General features: G+C 49.4%; 1 protein-coding gene across 1 annotated transcript; it reads right to left on the minus strand.

Annotated features, from left to right (window-relative positions):
* LGALS4 (galectin 4) lies at positions 1–19,903 on the minus strand. Its single transcript, XM_081200586.1, has 10 exons — positions 19,784–19,903; positions 13,706–13,794; positions 11,963–12,164; positions 10,460–10,597; positions 8,477–8,533; positions 6,501–6,536; positions 5,189–5,218; positions 4,332–4,420; positions 3,169–3,328; positions 1–280 (listed from the first exon to the last, which is right to left on the minus strand). The coding sequence occupies exons 1-10, from the start codon at positions 19,826–19,828 to the stop codon at positions 134–136; spliced, it is 993 nt and encodes a 330-aa protein (XP_081056712.1). The 5' UTR covers positions 19,829–19,903; the 3' UTR covers positions 1–133.
* Positions 19,904–20,857: the final 954 nt, after the last annotated feature.

Here is a 20,857-nt window from a genome sequence, read left to right on the forward strand (position 1 = left end):
TTCAAAACAAGACGCTTTATTGAAGCTGCCAATTAGAAATTCCATTTCTTCCTCAAGCCAAAGGAGGTGGGTGTTGCATAGAAAATGCAGCTGGGTGCTGGGGGCTTGCGACTCCCTCCCCCTCCTTCTTGGCTCAGTACTGAATGTACGAAAGCTCCACATCTCCGTCGATCTCGAGTGTGTCGATGCGCTGGAAGTTCTGGTAGCGATGGTTGTAGTTGAAGAGAGGCTGGCCGTTGGCAAACACCTTGAAGCGCTGGTTGCCGCAGCGGATGGAAAGCTGGTGGGGAGAAGGAGAGCGTCAGAAGTGGCCTGCCGGATCGGGCCCACGGCCCACCCAGTTCCTGTTCTCACAGGGGCCAAACCAGATCCCTGTGGGAGAACCAGTGAGCAGGAGTCGAAGCCCATGAGCACTGTCCCTTCTGCCACAGAGCAAGGCTGGCCCCAACTTAGGTCAATACAGTGGTACCTCAGGTTAAGTACTTAATAATAATAATAATAATAATAATAATAATAATAATAATTTATTATTTATACCCTGCCCATCTGGCTGGGCTTCCCCAGCCACTCTGGGCGGCTTCCAAAAAAATATTAAAATACTCCAGTACATCAAACATTAAAAGCTTCCCTAAACAGGGCTGCCTTCAGATGTCTTCTAAAAGTCTGGTAGTTGTTGTTCTCTTTGACATCTGGTGGGAGGACATTCATAGAATCATAGAATCATAGAGTTGGAAGAGACCACAAGGGCCATCGAGTCCAACCCCTTGCCAAGCAGGAAACATTCCACAGGGCGGGCGCCACCACCGAGAAGGCCCTCTGCCTGGTTCCCTGTAACTTGGCTTCTCGCAGGGAGGGAACCGCCAGAAGGCCCTTGGAGCTGGACCTCAGTGTCCGGGCAGAACGATGGGGGGTGGAGACGCTCCTTCAGATATACTGGACTGAGGCCAGTATATTCATTCCGGAGGTCCATACTTAACCTGAAACTGTTCTTAACCTGAAGCGCCACTTTAGCTAATGGGGCCTCCTGCTGCTGCCGCGCCGTCGGAGCACGATTTCTGTTCTTATCCTGAAGCAAAGTTCTCAACCTGAAGCACTATTTCTGGGTTAGCGGAGTGTGTAACCCAAAGCGTATGTAACCTGAAGCGTATGTAACCCGAGGTACCACTGTATTTTAGTTGAGGATCTGTAAATTATTCTGTATGGTTTCTGCTGCGTTTGTGATGTTCTGCTCTGTTATACGAGGAAGGAGATCCCGACTGAATGTCGGGAAGAACTTTCTGACAGGGAGAGGGGATGAACTGAAGAATGGCCTCCCTCAGGAAGCCATGGGCTCTCCTCCCTCAGAGGTTTTTAAGCCGAGGTTGGAGGGCGATCAGTCATGGATGCTTTTAGCTGAGATTCCTGCATTGGACTTGGGTTCCTTCCAACTCCACGATTCTATTATTGTTTGTAAGCCGCTTTGCGATTCGCACGAATGAAAAGCAGGATTCAATTTTGGCCCCTGAGGTGGACCACAAAAAGGCGGTGGCCCCCCCCAACTGGAGTGGAGACCTACACTGGGAGCAAGAGGGGAATAAAAGTCAAGAACAACTCCCATCTCTTGTGGGAGCGCAATTAGTGCCAGCACCGTCCGTTAAGAGTTTGGGTGTAAATTTCGACACCTCCCTTTCCATGGAGGCGCAGATTGCAGCTATAAAAAAGGCGGCATTTTTCCATCTCTGCCAAGCTAAGCAGTTGGCTCCTTACCTCTCTCGCCCTGACCTCGCCACTGTGATCCACACGACGGTCACCTTCAGACTGGATTATTGTAACTCACTTTACATGGGGCTGCCCTTGAGACTGACCCAGAAACTCCAGCGGGTGCAGAATGCTGCAGCGAGACTCCTTACGAGGTCTTCGCTGCGAGATCACATTCATCCGGTACTATACCAGCTGCACTGGCTCCCGGTGGAGTACAGGGTCAGGTTTAAGGTGCTGGTTTTAACCTTTAAAGCCCTATACAGCCTAGGACCCTCGTACCTACGGGACCGCCTCTCCTGGTATGCCCCACAGAGGACCTTACGGTCTTCAAATAAAAGCATCTTGGAGGTCCCGGGCCACAGGGAGGTTAGGCTGGCCTGAACCAGAGCCAGGGCTTTTTCGGCTGTGGCCCCGATCTGGTGGAGCGCTCTGTCACAAGAGACTAGGGCCCTGCGGGACTTGACATCTTTCCGCAGGGCCTGCAAGACAGAGCTGTTCCACCAGGCCTTTGGCCAAGGCACAGCCTGACCCCCTCCTTCTGTAATCCTCATAGCACTCTAGCCCAATGGTTGCCATTAATTTGATTCTGAACTGATTTTATAATGAATTGGTTTTAGAATGTTGTGTTACTTTTATTGTTGTTAGCTGCTCTGAGCCCGGCTTCGGCTGGCGAGGGTGGGATATAAATATATTATTATTATTATTATTATTATTATTATTATTATTATTATTATTGGAGATCCTCAGCGTCTGCCTTCACCAAGAGGACACAGAGGGGGTGCCATGGGGGTGCCAAGGAAGGGGCAGATCTGGCCCTGACCATTAGGTCCAGCCATGACCGACTCTGGGGTTGTGGCGCTCACCTCGCCTTATTGGCCGAAGGAGCCGGCGTACAGCTTCTGAGTCATGTGACAAGCATGACTAAGCCGCTTCTGGCGAACCAGAGCAGCGCACGGAAACACTGTTTACCTTCCTGCCGGAGGGGTACCTATTGATCTACTTGCACTTTGATGTGCTTTCGAACTGCTAGGTTGGCAGGAGCAGGGACCAAGCAACGGGAGCTTCGAACCGCCAACCTTCTGATCGGCAAGTCCTAGGCTCTGTGGTTTAACCCACAGCGCCACCCGTGTCCCCTTATGGACCATAGACTCATAGAATTGTAGAGGTGGAAGGGACCCCAAGAGTCATCTAGTCCAACCCCCTGCAACGCAGAAATCTTTTGCCCGAAGCAACTGCCACAGAGTGATGACCCTCTTCCCTGGCTTTTGGCTCTTTTTTTTTGCAGCGAGAAACATCACCATCTAAACACGCACGTGCCCCCTTCCCGTGCCACAGAGTCTAAAGTTATTTAACTGCACCGTCGCTCCCCAACCCCACCATCCCATCCTGGCTGGGGCAGATCTCAGCTCTGGGCAAATGAACACTCACGTCAAAGTATTGCCCGGCTTGGAAGGGGTTGACAGACAGCTCCCGTTCCTCACGTCCCCATTGGCCGTTCAGGAAACTGTTCCTGACCACTGCGCGCTCGTTCATGCGGGGGTTGATGTGCAGGACCGTATCCGGGCCAGCTTTGAAGTTGATCCGGAATCTGGAAGAGGAGGAGGAAGGAAAGGATTCGTAAGAAATCGATCTTTTAGCGCTGCAGCACTTTGGAACTCCCTGCCTATGGACATCAGGCAGGAGCCACCACTCGACTCTGTCAAAAGCTATTTTTGTTTGGATTGGTGTTTAGAATGGTGGCATGCTTTTAGTTTACTAAGTTTTTTTTTAATTTTCTGGGCACTTTAACCGTTTTCACCAATAATCTTCTGTTTGTTTCGCAAACTGCTTTGAGGTTTTCTGCAACTGTATATCGATTTTATGGCACGAATGAATAAATAAATGAATAAAATAAAAATATCCTTGCTGGGTCAAATCAAAGGCCTCCTGTTTCCTATAGCAGCCCTGCTGGACAACTCTGGGGAGCCCACAAATCAGGGCACAAAGGAAACAGACCCCCCACACCCTTGTTAATCTGCAATTTTTGTTATTCAGAGGTAGAATGCCTCTGACCATGGGGGCTCTGCGTAGCAAGCAAGGCTTATTGCAGCTGGCAGGCCTGCCCCCTTTTGCAAATCATTCTAAGTCCATTCTTAAAGCCACCTTTGGGCGACGCGCCTGCGTCTTGTTGCAAGTGAATGCCATGTGCTAACTTTTCACAGAAGGAAGGAATCCTTTTGTGTGGCATAACCTGAACCCGTTGCCTGTCAGTTTTCATGGAACAATCTCTGGGGAACCTGAGGCTATGCAGAAGCTGCTGAACTACAGCTGGGAGGTTACAGGTTCCTCATTCTCTTGCACAGCGCATGAAAAGCCCCATTTTGTTATCACTCTCAGCCTCTAATAGCTCTGGGATTCAGCAAGAAGAAACTCGAACTCAGGTCTCCTAGCTGGGCTGAAGAGCAGTGGGGATCTGAGGCTCCAAGGAGTAGCAGGTGGGTCTAATTGATGTGAGGGAGTAGTGCACAATGTTTGCATTAATGCCATTCCCTGGTCTGGAAGAAAAGGGCTGCCACTTATTCACGGAAACAGGCAGAAACAGGACGGCTTACTGTTTAGCGTGCGCTGGAATGAATCCTCTCAGCACGACAGTCCTCTTGGATCCCAGCCCTCCGGCGAGGTTGCCTCGGTATGGCACTTGCTGAAACACGAGTTTATAGAGATATTTGACTGCGGGAGTTGAAAAGCATATTCATTGCAGGGGGCTGGACTAGATGACCCTTGGGTCCCTTCCAACTAACTCTAAGATTCTATGATTGAAGGCAATATGCAATACTTTCTCAAGCTACCAGTGTGTGTGGAACACAGGGATGTTTGCCGTTCAGGAGCTAAGAGAGGCAAGCTGGGGAAAATGTGGGCCAGGCTTAGGAGGACATCAGAGCAGCCCTATAGCTGGATCAGGCCCCAAGGCAGATGCCCATAGGGCATGGGTAGGCAAACTAAGGCCTGGGGGCCAGATCCGGCCCAATCGCCTTCTAAATCCGGCCTGCGGACAGTCCGGGAATCAGCGTGTTTTTACATGAGTAGAATGGGTCCTTTTATTTAAAATGCATCTCTGGGTTATTTGTGGGGCATAGGAATTTGTTCATTCCCCCCCCCTTCAAAATATAGTCCGGCCCCCCACAAGGTCTGAAGGACAGTGGACCGGCCCCCTGCTGAAAAAGTTTGCTGACCCCTGCCATAGGGTAAGCCTGCAAGCAGGAAGTGAGCGCAGCAACACTTTTTCCTATTCCAAGCAACTTAACCCTTCCAGCAGCAAGCCAGCAATCAATCACACTGTGAAAGTTGGAGTTAACTCTTTGTTAGCCCAAAACACGATCTGCACAGAGAAGGGCCTCAGATGAAGATGGCAGGCTCTGGACTGGCTGAGAATCAGCAAGGAGAGAGAGAAAGGAAGATAAACACTTACCGGGTGGTAGGAAGCAGGAGCATTCATCACCTGTGAGGGAAGAAACCCCAAAGAGGTCATTTACCTGTTCAGCATCCCCTCAGAGACTCCCAACCCGAATCCCATGAGCACCAGGAAGAAATAGCCGCTGAACCAGCCTTTCTCCTTTTGTTATTTTCATTTATTTATTGCGTTTCGTCCCCACCTTTTCCTCCGGGCAGCCAAAGGTGGCATGCACGGTTCTTCCCCTTCTTCCTTTAATTCTCACAACAAGCCTGTGAGAGAGGCGAAGCTGAGAGGCAGCCCAGCGGGGATTCGAACCGTGGTCTCCAAGGTCTAACACTTTAATCACTTTAAGACTGCTGTTAGCAAAAACCTGGAAGTCTCAAGAAATTCCAACAGTGGAAGAATGGCAGATGAAGATGTTGGACTTTTTGGAGCTAACCGGCCTGACTGGAAGAATCCGCGACTAGAAAGAGGAGGACTATCAAGGCAATTGGAAGAAATTTAAGGATTATTTGAATAAGTAAAGGTAAAGGGACCCCTGAACATTAGGTCCAGTCGTGGCTGACTCTGGGGTTGCGGCGTTCATCTCGCTTTATTGGCCGAGGGAGCCGGCGTACAGCTTCTGGGTCATGTGGCCAGCATGACTAAGCCGCTTCTGGCAAGCCAGAGAAGCGCACGGAAACGCCGTTTACCTTCCCGCCAGAGCGGTACCTATTGATCTACTTGCACTTTGATGTGCTTTCGAACTGCTAGGTTGGCAGGAGCAGGGACCGAGCAACGGGAGCTCACCCCGTCGCGGGGATTCGAACCGCCGACCTTCTGATTGGCAAGTCTTTGGCTCTGTGGTTTAACCCACAGCGCCACCCGCGTCCCATATTTGAATAAATATTGTAATATAAAAAACTAGAAATCACTTGAAAGTACCAATAGGCCTAGGATTAAATTAGGATTTAATTAAATAAATGGGATTCAGAACAGTAAGAAAAGTGAATAAATTAGATAAGAGCTGGAATGATATTGGAAAGCTGTTACATGCAGATACAAAGAAATTCAGAAGGGAGGGATTTGAGGAAGTCAATTAACAATGTAAATAAAATTTGGGTTTTAAGGGATAGGGGATAAAGATTATGTTTTTTATTGTTGTGGGGGGTTTGTATGTTTTTCTGTTGTTGTTTCATCTTTTTGTTATGTTGTTTTTGTTATAATTGTGAAAATCTAATATATATATATATATTTTAAACAAATTAATCATACTGGTCAGCTCTAAGTAAGTCAGCCTGCTGGGAAAGTTTTATGCTTCTTCCCCCTGTCTATTCGCAGTACTTACGGGAAGGTTGGGTGACGAGTATGCTGGCATCATGCCCTAAAGAGAGAGAGAGAGAGAGAAATTATAAAGCGGGGACTAAATTCTGTGCCAGCGTCAATTGGCACAATCGGGCATCTGCCTGGTGCCCCAAACCCAAAACAAATTCAATACCTTGCGACGCAAATACAGTTATCACAATACACAAAGCGCAACAGGCTGAATAATAATAACTGTGAACATTTTATTGGTTATTTCCTAACGTAAAGGTCTAGCCCAGTATGTGCAACAAATACCGTTCATATATACAGTGTATAACCTATGATAATACATTTCTTCTTTTCTTTTTTAATATACATTTTTATTAGTTTTTACATATATTTTCCAAACAGAACATCTCATCTTATACAACATTTTGGCTATTTTAGCCTGAGACTTCCATCAATCGCGTCAAAATTTTCAACCCTCATCCCTTAATCTTACATTTGTTATCCTATTACTTTTAATAACCCATAACTTAAAATCCATTCCCATAAATATTTTCTGCAATATTTCATATAGTTCTCCTTACAAAACTTCTTGTAGTCCTACACGCAAAGTCAGTTGGTTACAATGGTCTTTCAAATAACTTGTATATTTACTCCAATCTTCCAAGAGTTTCTGGTCCCAATACATTTCTTCTTTTCTTATCTTTTCTCATTGTTTCTTCTTGTGAGTTCCTGTATGACACAATCCTTGTGGCAGCAGTCTACATCGGCTGTGTTGTTCTCGTTACCTTGAGGGCTTTTCTAGTTTTACCCAAGGATTGTGTTATACAGAAACTCACAACCAATGGAATGTTCACAGTTATTACCGTATTTTTCGCTCCATAGGACACACTTTTTCCCTCTTAAAAACTAAGGGGAAACGTCTGTGCGTCTTATGGAGTGAATGCAGGGGGGAGGCAGGCAGGAAAAGCCCCCAAGAGTGGCACACAAGCTCCGCGCGCCTCTTGCGGGCTTTTCCGCAGGAGGGAGAAAGGACTGACGCGGCCAATCAGTCCTTTCTCCCTCCTCGTAGAAATGCCCGCAGGAACCACACGCTGCTTAAAGGGTGCGCGGCTCCTGTGGGCTTTTGCAGGAGGTGGGGGAATTGCCATAGCCGAGCGCAGCCTCTCTAGCCGGGAGAGGCTGCGCAAGGCTAAAGAGGAAGCCAAGGCAGTGAGCGGGATGGATCACGCTCGCTGCCTTGGCTTCTTTAGCCACACTTCTTTAGCCATGCTGGAGAGGTTTAGCTCCCGGCTGGAGAGGTTTCGCGGCTATGGCAGAAGCCAAGACAGCCAGTGGGATGGATCCCGCTTGCTGTCTTGGCTTCTTTGCTCTTTGGGGCCTGGGGGGAAATAATATTTTTTTTCTTGATTTCCCCCTCTAAAAACTAGGTGTGTCTTGTGGTCCGGTGTGTCCTATAGAGCGAAAAGTACGCCTGTTGTGCTTTGTGTATTGTGGTGCCGCAAACCCATTTGTAGAGAATTTGAAAGCCATTGCTGCTGCCTCAACGAGCAAGAGATCAGAACACGGGAGAAGAAATTTTGCAAAAGTGATTTTAAAAAGTGTGGCCTATACAGACCTTTCAACTGAGGTTGTGGTGCGGCAGAATTTATCAGACCTGCACAGAACTCTCCATTTGGCCTCCCGAGACAGAGATATCTATTTGTTCATGTATATCTGCCCCCCCTTTTCTTCCAAGTTGCTCAAGGAGGTGTGCGAGGTCCTTCCCCCCCCCCCCAGTTTATCCTCACAACAACCCTGTGAGGTATGCTAGGCCCAAGGTGAGCCCAGTCAGCTTCATGAATGTGCGAGCATTCAAACCCTGGTCGCCTCGCTCACAGCCCGGCGCTCTAACCACTGCGCCACACTGCCTCTCATCCCATCTCCCCAGCACCACACACACCACACAAAAACAACCTGTGCCCTGCCCAGTCCCCGCCCCCTTGAAATTCCCCGCCTCCTTGCAGTACTTACAGGCATCCCCATTGGTGGATACTGCTGCCCTGGCATTCCTGGCATTCCTGGCATTCCCTGCAACGGAAAGAGAAGCAAAGAAGATTGAGGCAATTGGGAGCGGGGCCTTTCGTCTGCACCCACTTCATGGCTGGGGAAGCAGTGGGCCTCTTCCCGAAATCTGGGTCTCTGTCTGTCTTCGGACTACAATTCCCATCATCCCTGACCACTGGCCTCGCTAGCTGGAGACGATGGGAGTTGTAGTTCGAAAACAGTTTGGAAAACCCTGCTCTATATCAGCGATGGGGAGCCTGCAGCCTTCCAGATTTTGCTGGACTACAACTCCCATCAACCCCTGACCATTGGCTGATTGGCTGGGGCAGCTGGGAGTTGTGGTCCAACCACATCTGGAAGAAGAAGAGTTTGGATTTGATATCCCGCTTTATCACTACCTGAAGGAGTCTCAAAGCGGCTAACAATCTCCTTTCCCTTCCTCCCCCACAACAAACACTCTGTGAGGTGAGTGGGGCTGAGAGACTTCAGAGAAGTGTGACTGGCCCAAGGTCACCCAGCAGCTGCATGTGGAGGAGCAGGGAAGCGAACCCGGTTCCCCAGATTACGAGTCCACCGCTCTTAACCACTACACCACACTGGCTTCAGCGACTCTGGAGGAGAAGGAGAGAATGTCATCTCTCTCCTGCTCTGCTCAAAGTCAAGGAGCCTAGAACTCGAGGCCAGTCAAGCTGTTTTCGTGGGTTCGGAGTGGCGTCAGACTGGATGGTGCCCCAAGTCCCTCCCAGTTCTTGGGGTCCTGTAGCCAGTGAAGGTTGCCACTATTTGGGCGCCTATGGCAGAAATGGCCATGGGCACCTTTCCCCTTCTCCCCAGCAGAGGGACACCATTACAGTGGTACCTCGGGTTACAAACACTTCGGGTTACAGACTCCGCTAACCCGGAAGTAGTACCTCGGGTTGAGAACTTTGCCTCAGGTTGAGAACGGAAATCGCGCGCCAGCGGTGCGTCAGCAGCAGGAAGCCCCATTAGCGAAAGCGTGCCTCAGGTTAAGAACAGTTTCAGGTTAAGAATGGACCTCTGGAACAAATTAAGTTTATAACCCGAGGTACCACTGTATTTGTCTTTGTGATTCTTAACAGGGCCAGCTCTACCGTTGGGTAGTGTGAAGCAGCCACCTCAGCTGGTTTTTGACCATTGCAAAGAGGCAGCAAATTGATAGCCGTTTATTGCTGCTTCATTTTCACTGCTTGTGGATCCGCTGTTTTCCATTCCTCGATCTTAAGTTCAGTTCTCCGGACTCCTGCAGCAATTTGCAATTTAACCCTCATGAAAACCCGCCAGCATCCTAGTGCAAATTTCTCCTAGCGAGCACTATTTAATATGCAGTTTTGGCTGACACATTTTGCAAGCTGCTTCTCCCTTATATGCCATCTACTCTATTGCGTTAATTCTTATTTGCTCTTGCGTGCATTGCTGGATGTTTGGAGAACTGCCTGCAAAATTCAGGGTTGAGTGGATTTTGCGGGAGGGCTGTGTTTTGCTTTTTGTATTGTTTCGGATTTGCCATCAAATGGAAATCGAATCAAAGTCCACCCCCTTCTCTATTTAGGAGTGGGAGACATCAGGCCTGAGGGCCAAATGTGGGCCTTGAGAGCTCTTTATTTGGCCTCTAGCACTCTTCCCAAGACCTGACCCCTCTCCTTAGGCCAAACCCCCTCTCCTTAGGCCATTCCCACACAGACCACACCCCTATCTACAAGCCTTGCTTTTCAACATCCTTTTTGCCTTCCTGGAATGTGTCCTTGGACTCTGATAAAGATTCTCGCTTGATTGGTGGAAAGAGAGGGTGTGTCTGTGCATGAGAGTAAATTAGCATCCATTGCTCCACCCACTTTTGCTGCTGACCCCTCCCACTGCTGCCGCATGGCACCCCAGAAACTTGTCCAGAAGGGTGAAAATGGTCCCCCTTCCACAATCTCAGATGCTCACCCCTCCTCCCATCATGGCTCCTCCTCCGATGGTGGTCACTGACTGCAGCTCCAGGTCGCCATTGGCCTGCACAGCCTGGACTCGCTCAGGTGGGATCCTGTGGCCAAAGATGCAGAAGGGGTTCCTGTTCACGAGGATCTGACAGGACACAAATGAGGAGGAGGTGCAAGTGAGCCCCTTTGCAGCCCCCTGTGAGTCTGCCCCCCATCATTTCAGCCGCTCCATTCCATTCCTACCCATAACTGTCAACCGTCCCTTATTTGGAGGAAAGTCCCTTATCCCAGCGCCGTGTCCCGCTTCTGTCCCTTACTGATGATGTCCCTTAAATTTCCCGGGTTTCAAAGGAAGCAGCTCCTCTCCCTCCCTCCCTGCCAGGGAGGAGGGAGGCTCCAACTGTGTTGCTTGGCTGCGTTGCTCACCCAATAAGGAGTCTGAGAACGACTGGGGGGTGGAGCTTGCGTGCCTTGTGCCGATCAAATTGGCCGCGTTGCCTGGGGACTCGCCTTTGCTCAGCGCTTCCCAGCGGAGAGGTGACGGTGGTTTTCCTACCCCATCTCCTACTTTCCTTCACACCCAGCAACCCTACTGAAGAGCGAGCCAGCAATAAATCACACTGAGAAAGTTGGAGCCAACTATTAGCAAAGACACAGGGGTGTCAGGCTTAATGGGCACAGCAGCTCATCTCCGGTCGGTCTTGCTACCATGAAGCTTTTGCTGAGACCGAAGGTCCCAGCCTCCCCACAGATGCTTAAGTCCCCTTGTCTCCAGGGTTCCCCCCCCAAGCAATTGGAGACTATGCCTGCATGAAGCCAACCTGTCCTCCACCCTGTTCATGCCTCTTCTGGATCTGGGAGAAAAGCAGACCTGGGAGAAAAGGTTATCACAGCAGGAGGGGTGGGGCGTGCATCTGTAGAATGGCAATTTATATTGGTCTCATCGTGGTATGTTTACACTAGTTTGCACATTTTGTATAATTACACGGATGTCAAATATTGTTGAACATTCCATGGCATCAGAGCAGGAGGCTGCTATTTAACCTATTAGGGACACGGGTGGTGCTGTGGGTTAAACCACAGAGCCTAGGACCTCAGAAGGTCGGCGGTTCGAATCCCCATGACGGGGTGAGCTCCTGTTGCTCGGTCCCTGCTCCTGCCCACCTAGCAGTTCGAAAGCACGTCAAAGTGCAAGTAGATCAATAGGTACCGCTCCAGCGGGAAGGTAAACGGCATTTCCATGTGCTGCTCTGGTTCGCCAGAAGCGGCTTAGTCATGCTGGCCACATGACCTGGAAGCTGTACGCCGGCTCCCTCGGCCAATAAAGCGAGATGAGCGCCGCAACCCCAGAGTCGGTCACGACTGGACCTAATGGTCAGGGGTCCCTTTACCTATTTGACCTATTGTGTACAGACATCAGCATCTCCTGCATTCAGACTGAACGGACGACGAACTCTGGGACCCGCACAGAGAATCGGTGGGTCTTACACCCTTGCGTGCTCACACGAACCTGGTATCCGTCGGGGTTGACGATGATGATGACCTCGAAGTGTGAACCCTTTTGGAGGGGCATGCTATGGTGTTCCTCCTTGCCCCACTTGCCCCCTTGGAAGGTGTTCAAGACAACCTTGTCTTTGCCATCAAAGCGAGGGTTGAAGTGTAGGGCAATGTCGGCCCCGTCGTTCATGCCACAGACAAAGTTCAGGCTGAATCTGGAAACCATGGATGGAAAGAAAAGGGGAAAACAATAAAATGTAGTCAGAGGGCAACCTGTTTGCTGTTATATTGTGTTGCCCACTTTTCCACCCCACTTCCCGTAAGGCTTGATTCACACTGAATTTGGCATCCTTCAAAGGGTGGCTTCCGTTTAAATAACAATAGGGAAGTTACTAGCCCTCATTGCTCATATATATATAGCAAGTTACTAGTCCTTGCTTCAAAACATGCAAGGAGCAAGTTCTAAGGCTAAAATCTGAAGCTAAAATGCGCACATTTTGGAAAACTGCTTTGAGGTTTTATTAAAGCCCTAAACGGCCTTGGTCCTGTATACCTGAAGGAGCGTCTCCACCCCCATCGTTCAGCCCGGACACTGAGATCCAGCGCCGAGGGCCTTCTGGCAGTTCCCTCCCTGCGAGAAGTGAGGTTACAGGGAACCAGACAGAGGGCCTTCTCGGTAGTGGCTCCCGCCCTGTGGAACGCCCTCCCTTCAGATGTGAAGGAAATAAGCAGCTATCTTATCTTTAAAAGACATCTGAAGGCAGCCGTGTTCAGGGAAGTTTTTAATATTTAATGCTGTACTGTTTTTAACACTTGATTGGAAGCTGCCCAGAGTGGCTGGGGAAACTCATCCAGATGGGCGGGGTATAAATAATATATTATTATTATTATTATTATTATTATTATTATTATTATTATTATTATTATTATTATTATTATTATTATTATTATTAACAGTCAAGAGTTACAGTATATGAATGTCGTGAAATCAATCAATATAGTCCATGGAGAATAAAGTTCTGCTGAGATCAGTTGGGCTTCCTTCCAGTTAAGTGGGTACAAATCTGCAGCCTAAATGAGGATTTATAGCAGCCAAGAAGCAACGACGTAGCTTCTAGTTCTGCCCTATGGCTAGGAGAATAAAAAGAATAATCAGATCTGCTCTCTCTTTTTTGCCACGTTTGCACAAAACGTGCAAGTGGTAGAGGATGTGGGCTTTTGCAGAATATGCAGAGTTAAAGAGAGAGGATATATGATCACACTTTTAAAAAAAAAATTCTATTTGATAAAATGTATATACCACTTGAGTGTAAAAAACCCCCCAACTCAAAGCAGTTCCCAGACATAATAAAAGAATAAAATTCTCAATAAGAGCAGTTTATAAGCATTCGAAAAACAATTAAAATCGGCGATAAGCTGAAAGCAGGTTAAACACATGTCCAACATTCTACATGTCTGGATAAATTTGCCTTTTTTAAAATAAAATAAAAAGATGATGTTTGGGGCATTTGCTAAAAAAGAGTAAACTGAAGGCGTCAATAGGCGGGGAGTTCCAAAGTGCATTTGCTGCCACACTAAAATATTTCATACGAATGTGGAAAGGGGTGTTTTGCGGCACCTGTAAGGATGCCGGTTCTGCAGATCAAAAGCGGTTGAGAGGGCATAGAAGCGCTCAGGTGATCTCGCAGGTAAGCTGGTCCGAGGTGGTCAGTCCTAGTTCTGTGGCCACCCCTCCTACCCAGAAAGGACCCCTTACCTCTTGGTATGTTGTGGCACCATCCCTGCCACATATATGGACATGCCGGGGCGAAGTCCACCGGGAACCGGCTGGGTATGAGGGAGGGGCTGAAAGACAATAGGTTTGGGGAGTGTGTGACAGATGCAACATATATGGTTACCAGATGTTTTTCAATGAATCCGGGGACACTTTTTAAAAAAAAATTACATGCAGAGACATCACCTTGCTGACAAAGGACCATATAGTTAAAGCTATGATTTTCCCAGTACAGTGGTAGAACTTAATTTGTTCTGGAGGTCCATTCTTAACCTGAAACTGTTCTTAACCTGAAGCACCACTTTAGCTAATGGAGCCTCCTGCTGCCGTGCTGCCGGAGCACGATTTCTGTTCTCATCCTGAAACAAAGTTCTTAACCCGAGGTACTATTTCTGAGTTAACGGAGTCCGTAACCTGAAGCGTATGTAACCCGAGGTACCACTGTAGTCAAGTATGGAAGTGAGAGCTGGACCATAAAGAAGGCTGATCACTGAAGAATTGATGCTTTTGAATTCTGGTGCTGGAGGAGACTCTTGAGAGTCCCATGGACGGCAAGAAGATCAAACCTCTCCATTCTGAAGGAAACCAGCCCTGAGTGCTCACTGGAAGGACAGATCCTGAAGCTGAGGCTCCACTACTTTGGCCACCTCAGGAGAAGAGAAGACTCCCTGGAAAAGACCCTGATGCTGGGAAAGATGGAGGGCACAAGGAGAAGGGGACGACAGAGGATGAGATGGTTGGACAGTGTTCTCGAAGCTACCAGAATGAGTTTGACCAAACTGCAGGAGGCAGTGGAAGACAGAAGTGCCTGGCGTGCTCTGGTCCATGGGGTCATGAAGAGTCGGACACGACTAAACGACAACATGCTTTATTATCCCTAATTACAGCTATACATTAGCTGTTTTGCTGTCTTGAGAAGTCCGGAGGAGGAGAGAAACCTGGGGGGAGTGGAGTTAGAAGCAGAGTTTGAGAATACGACGGTGGGATGATCACTGTATTTTTCACTCCATAGGACGCACTTTTTCCCTCTTAAAAACTAAGGGGGAAAGTCTGTGCGTCCTATGGAGCGAATGCAGGGGGGAGGCAGGCAGGAAAAGCCCCCAAGAGCCTCACACAAGCTTCGCACGGCTCTTGCAGGCTTTTCCCCAGGAGGGAGAAGGGACCGCCGCTCCCCGACCTGTTCTGGGGGCTGGGTTCAGGGGAAGCTCAGGCTTCCCCTGCCCCCAGCCCCGCAAGCTCTGGGAGTGGAGGCAAGGCTGCCTGAAACCCCCAGAGCGCAGCGGCAGTTCGCACTGCGCTGCGGGGGCTCCAGGCTTCAGGCGGCTATCCACAAGCCTTCGGAGTGCAGCAGGAGTTCTCGCTTGCGGATAGTCGCCTGAAGCCTGGAGCGTAAGAGGGGTGGGTGCACACCGACCCCTCTTGCTCTCCAGGCTTCGCTTCGCTGGAGAGGCGCTGCACAGTTTTCCCTCTCTGCGCAGCGCCCCTTCAGCGAAGTGGGAGGAAAAATGGAAGGGGCTCCGTTTCTCCTCCCACTTCGCTGAAAGGGCGCTGAGCAGAGAGGAGGAGATTTTCCCCCCCTGTTCTCCCCCTCCTATGGTCCTATAGAGCGAATAATACGGTACTTCAATTTAAGCAGCCTCAACTTAAAAGAACATAAGGTTTCCCTGTTCTAATTTGACTTCTGTATTCCCGGCCATCAGGGACACGCTCTCGTTCACACTCTCTCACACTCAGCTGCCCGGCTCCTCGCCAGCTCTGCCGCTACTCCAGTTGGGGATTGAAGTCATTTCACCCCTCTGTGCCTTGCCCAGCAGAGAAACCGTGCCCCTTGCGCCCCTCCTGGACAACTGCGTGCCACCCGCCCCTGACTCCCGAGCCTCCCCCAATCTCCTGCCCCCTTCCTCCTTTGTTTTGAGAGTTTCACAGGGTGCGAAAGAGGAGCTTTGCACCTTGCCCAGCAGAGAAACTGCTCGTCTTGCCTGGGCAACGGCTGCCCACCTGCGATCTCTTCTCTTCCTACCCCTCCATCTGCGTATTACTCCAGGAGAGCAGGGTGTCATGTTTCCAGGGGACGTTTAATGAAATCTGGGGACATTCCGGGGATGGAATTTGTCTGGGGACAGATTTGCAAATCTGGGGACTGTCCCCGGAAAACGGGGACGTCTGGTAACCCTACAATATACCGAGACCCAAGTTCATGCATCTGAGGTAAAGGTAAAGGGACCCCTGACCATTAGGTCCAGTCATGGACGACTCTGGGGTTGCGGTGCTCATCTCGCTTTATTGGCCGAGGGAGCCGGCGTACAACCTCCGGGTCATGTGGCCAGCATGACTAAGCCGCTTCTGGCGAACCAGAGCAGCACACGGAAATGCTGTTTACCTTCCTGCCGGAGTGGTACCTATTGATCTACTTGCACTTTGACGTGCTTTCGAACTGCTAGGTTGGCAGGAGCAGGGACAGAGCAACGGGAGCTCACTCCGTCTCAGGGATTTGAACCGCCAACCTTCTGATCAGCAAGTTCTAGCCTCTGTGGTTTAACCCACAGCACCACCCGCGTTCCTTTCATGCACCTGAACCAGCCTGCAAAAAATGTATTTGGTGGCTATTCTCTGCCTCCACTGTCAAGAGGCCGTAATTCTTCCAAATGCCTGTTTCTGGAAACCACAGGAGAGGGATCTTGTGTTCGAATTCTGCTTGCGGGTTTGCCACAGGGATCTGGGTGGGCGCTGGGCGAATTGGGCCACTGCCTCTTCTACTGTTCTTATGTATATCAGGACAAAAAGGTGCCTATCTAGGGAACCCTGCACTCAAAGCCCTGATTGTTTCCCCCGATAACCTTTTCTTTATTTTTAAATGCAAAACAGGTTCGGAAATTGTGGAGGATTGTACTTAAGACTGGAAAACCGAGAACTCAGAACGGCCCGAGCTGCCAGCTCATCCTTTGCTTTGCAAGATCGGTTGGGAATCTGCAGAAAGCGCCATGTTAATTATTAAGCCATCCAGCCATGAAACGGACTCGCTTAGGGTGGAGCAGGCTGGCTGAGGTCCAAGCCGCAAATGAGTTCTGCTTTTATCCACAGGATCTGAACTTGGGAAAGGTGCGTTGAGGAAGAGGTTGGTTGGATGGCTGGCTGGCCACGTACATTTATCAGATCTTTGCACGCACGGAACTAAAACGGAAAAAACCAAGGAAGGGGAACAATTCTGCCAGCTGGGTCGGACTGGCGAGATCAGGATCCAGGATGGGCATCATTGATTGAAGTGCCCTGCCCACCCCCATATGAAGGAAGGCATAGGCCTTGTTGTGTTAACCCAATGGCCCCCCCTAGCCGTGCATTAGGAAGCCGGGCTCAAACACTATGCTAGTGTATGAAGAACACATTGATTAAACAAAGTTGACCAAACGCTTCAAATTCCTGGCTAAGAGGGAAATTGGAACAGGTGCATTATATACCTGGCAAAGTCCCCATCAGGAAAAGCAGCACTGGAGCGAACCAGGCAGAGGGCCTTCTCGGTGGTGGCACCCGCCCTGTGGAACGCCCTCCCACCAGATGTCAAAGGAAAAAACAACTAGCAGACATTTAGAAGACATCTGAAGGCAGCCCTGTATAGGGAAGCTTTTAATACCTGAAGGACTATATAATATTTTGTTGGAAGCTGCCCAGAGTGGGGTGTAAATAATGGGTGGGGTATAAATAATAAATTATTATCACAGTCATACCTCGGGTTAAATATGCTTCTGGTTGAGCGTTTCCAGGTTACACTCCACCGTGACCCGGAACTAACGGAACGTGTTATTTCCAGGTTTCGTCACCCACGCATGCGCAGACACTCAAAATGACATCACGCGCATGCGCGGAAGTGGCGAAACGTGACCTGCGCATGCGCAGACGCATGTTACGTTCTAAGGATGCGAATGGGGCTCCGGAACGGATCCTGTTCGCATCCAAAGGTACCACTGTATTATTATTATTATGTTAAAAAGGTAAAGGTAAAGGACCCCTGACAGATAAGTCCAGTCGTGGCCGACTCTGGGGTTGCGGCGCTCATCTCGCTTTACTGGCCGAGGGAGCCACAGCTTCTGGGTCATGTGACCAGCATGACTAAGCTGCTTCTGGCGAACCGGAGCAGCGCACAGAAACGCGTATAGGACCTTGGAAAATGTTCAGCTTGCTGCATTGAGTAAATTGCCTGGTTTTTAGGACTTTTCTTCCCCTCCTTGACAAATCAGCTTGTCTCCTGGGGGAAATCTCTGTGCATTGCAAAGGATTCTGGGACATAGTCCGGGATGCTGCCCAGGTCTGAGTCAGGAGTCAACCTCACTGGGCACATCCTGAGGTCTGTGCGAAAGTTGGCTTCCTGACTTTGAATTCCTTTGCGGGGGGGGGGGGTGTCAGTCCTTGTCCTGTTTTTCTTTCCCCTGGTTCTTACCATCTGCTCACCTGCCCCCCCCCCCCCCAAGTGAGCAAGCAAGCAAGGAGTGGAGATAGGCAGAGGAGCAGGAACTCAGAAAAAGTGGAAGCAGTGGCAACCGAAAGATTTCTAGAGGGACATTACCCAGTGTTTTGCATTTGACTTGTGCCGTTTAAAATATATTGAGTTTAAACTATATTGAAGCCTGGCATTATTTATATTGTGTTGACGCTGGTGGCACTGTGGCTTAAACCACAGAGCCTAGGACTTGCCGATCAGAAGGTCTGCGGATCGAATCCCCGTGACGGGGTGAGCTCCTGTTGCTCGGTCCCTGCTCCTGCGAACCTAGCAGTTCAAAAGCACGTCAAAGTGCAAGTAGATAAATAGGTACCACTCTGGAAGGAAGGTAAACGGCATTTCCGTGCGCTCCTCTGGTTTGCCAGAAGCGGCTTAGTCATGCTGGCCACATGACCTGGAAAAACTGTCTGTGGACAAAGGCCAGCTCCCTCGGCCTGAAAAGCAAGATGAGTGCCGCAACCCCAGAGTCGGTCACGACTGGACCTAATGGTCAGGGGTCCCTTTACCTTTACTAATTTTAATAAAAGGTGAGTGGGGAGGACATGCAGGTATGTCTGTGGAGTGCGTTCTGTGTCACAATTGCCGTGACTTCCGACGCCCTTGATAAAATAGACAGCAGGTCACCGGTGTCAAAGCCATTTGCGAGGGCAGCTCAATGGCCTAAAATCCCAGGCACCCAGTTGCGGCAAGTGCTTTGTAAAGGAACTGCGCACACTTCCGTTCATGGTGCCCTGGCAGTTCTTAGACTGGGGGAGCAGGGAGATTTGGAGGGGCTTGTTCTCAGACGGAGTGCTTGAACCGAACTCCAGGCAGCGCAAGCTTCAGAAACACACAGAACTCTTCGATAAAACGGTAGCAAATTCTTCTCTAGAGAGAGAATGTGTGTGGGTTGGGCAAGGTTACTTATCAATACAAATCTACAGTAACCTCAGATAGGAAAACCTGTTTGTGATACAAATTGAAATGAAATGTAAAGGCGCCTTAGAGGCCGCTCTGCCAAATGCTTCTGCTTGATTTAAATAAATACGGTAAATAAACGAGGGCTTATCCACACTTCCCTCTGAGCTTTAAAGTTCTGTGTCCAAGCGATCTCTTTCTTTTACTCTGGAGCTTTCCCCACGATAACCTGCTTTTTAAATCTGAAATGGAGCCAACTGCAATTCGCAGAAGACACGAATTATTGTTCGTGGCGCTTCAACTTTAAAGAGCTGGGGGGGGGTGTTTGGGGGGCGAGTTCTGGGCCAAAAGAGAGAGAGTTCAAACACAGAGTTATAAAAGCATGAACCTCTGCCTGGATAGAGCAGAGCAAAAGGTGGCTATTATTATTATTATTATTATTATTATTATTATTATTATTATTATTATTAGCACCCTGCCCATTTGACTGGGTAAGTGCGAATGAGCTATAAGTTAAACAGAACAATTGCATTTTTAAAATCCCAGAGCAGGTCTTTGGGGGGGGGGAGGGAACGGAAGACTCAGGTTAAGTGACGGCAAATTTTATTCTTTTCTTGCAGAGAATACGAGAGGGCAGATTGTGCAGGGAGAGATGGAGGCTGAACGCTTACCGGGTTGTAGGTGGGCATGTAACCGGGTGCTGGGACGAAAGCCATGGTGCCGCAGTCTGACTTCTGCTCAGATGTGGATCAAGACCGGCTGCAGGAAAAACTCACAGAGCCACCCGGAATACTTTTATAGCACCTGGCTCCAAAGGGGTGGAGCAGCCAGGAGGTCTGGCCAGGACCCACCCATCTCAACAGGTGAGGAGCTCACCTGTCTTATCCTCAGCCCAGACTTTCTCCAAGGACGCAGTCGGGGAGGGGGAACCTCGCTGGCTGTTCCACAATGGAAAATTTGGGGGTTTTGCTCCTATTTTGGATTGCCTAGTGGTTGTAGCAAGGAAATAAGTGGTCACCAGGGTTTAGTGCTGCAGAGAGAGATTTGTCAATCTGCCTGGGCTGCTTTGGTGCATTTAACAGCCCGGCAGGCAGAAATCTCACAGGCCAAGCTATCCATTTTGCTTTCCTCCGTGCCGGGAAAACGGTTTCACCCGGGAAACATCTGTATATCAGCAGCTCCCCTGGAATAAATTTTGCAGGGGGCTGGGGAAGTGGTTCACCTAGCTGCAGAGGAGATCTACTGGATTCGGGGCAAGAAGAAAGAGAGCTGTTGGCCAGTGTCTCTTTGCTAAGAGCCAATCAGCTCTGAAGAATATGCAATACTAGTTATCCTTAAAGGTTTGTGGTCGTGTGAGTGGGACACAGGCGCTCAGAGAGTTAGGGCACCTCACAAAATTCCCACAAGGGCAGTTTCGGACGTCAGAAAGGTGCCAGGGCAGGCATGGGTGTTTTAGAGCTTGGGTACCGTATTTTTTGCTCTATAAGACGCACCAGACCATAAGATGCACCTAGTTTTTGGAGGAGGAAAACAAGAAAAAAATATTCTGAATCTCAGAAGCCAGAACAACAAGAGGGATCGCTGCGCAGCGAAAGCAGCGATCCCTCTTGTTGTTCTGGCTTCTGGGATAGCTGCGCAGCCTGCATTCGCTCCATAAGACGCACACACATTTCCCCTTACTTTTTAGGAGGGAAAAAGTGAGTCTTATAGAGCAAAAAATACGGTAATTTTAGCCCCCAAACTCG

The sequence above is a fragment of the Podarcis bocagei genome (assembly GCF_964188305.1).
Source record: "Podarcis bocagei genome assembly, chromosome: 7".
NCBI classification, from domain to species: Eukaryota; Metazoa; Chordata; class Lepidosauria; order Squamata; family Lacertidae; genus Podarcis; species Podarcis bocagei.

What these genes read in the sequence shown, in the direction of transcription:
- LGALS4 (XM_081200586.1), bottom strand. Translation starts at nt 19,828, where the DNA reads ATGGCTTTCGTCCCAGCACCCGGTTACATGCCCACCTACAACCCG. An exon ending in ACTCGTCACCCAACCTTCCC is followed by an intron (nt 5,219 to 6,500) that starts GTAAGTACTGCG and finishes CTTCCCTCACAG; the next exon opens with GTGATGAATGCTCCTGCTTC. An exon ending in AAGCCGGGCAATACTTTGAC is followed by an intron (nt 281 to 3,168) that starts GTGAGTGTTCAT and finishes TCTCCCCACCAG; the next exon opens with CTTTCCATCCGCTGCGGCAA.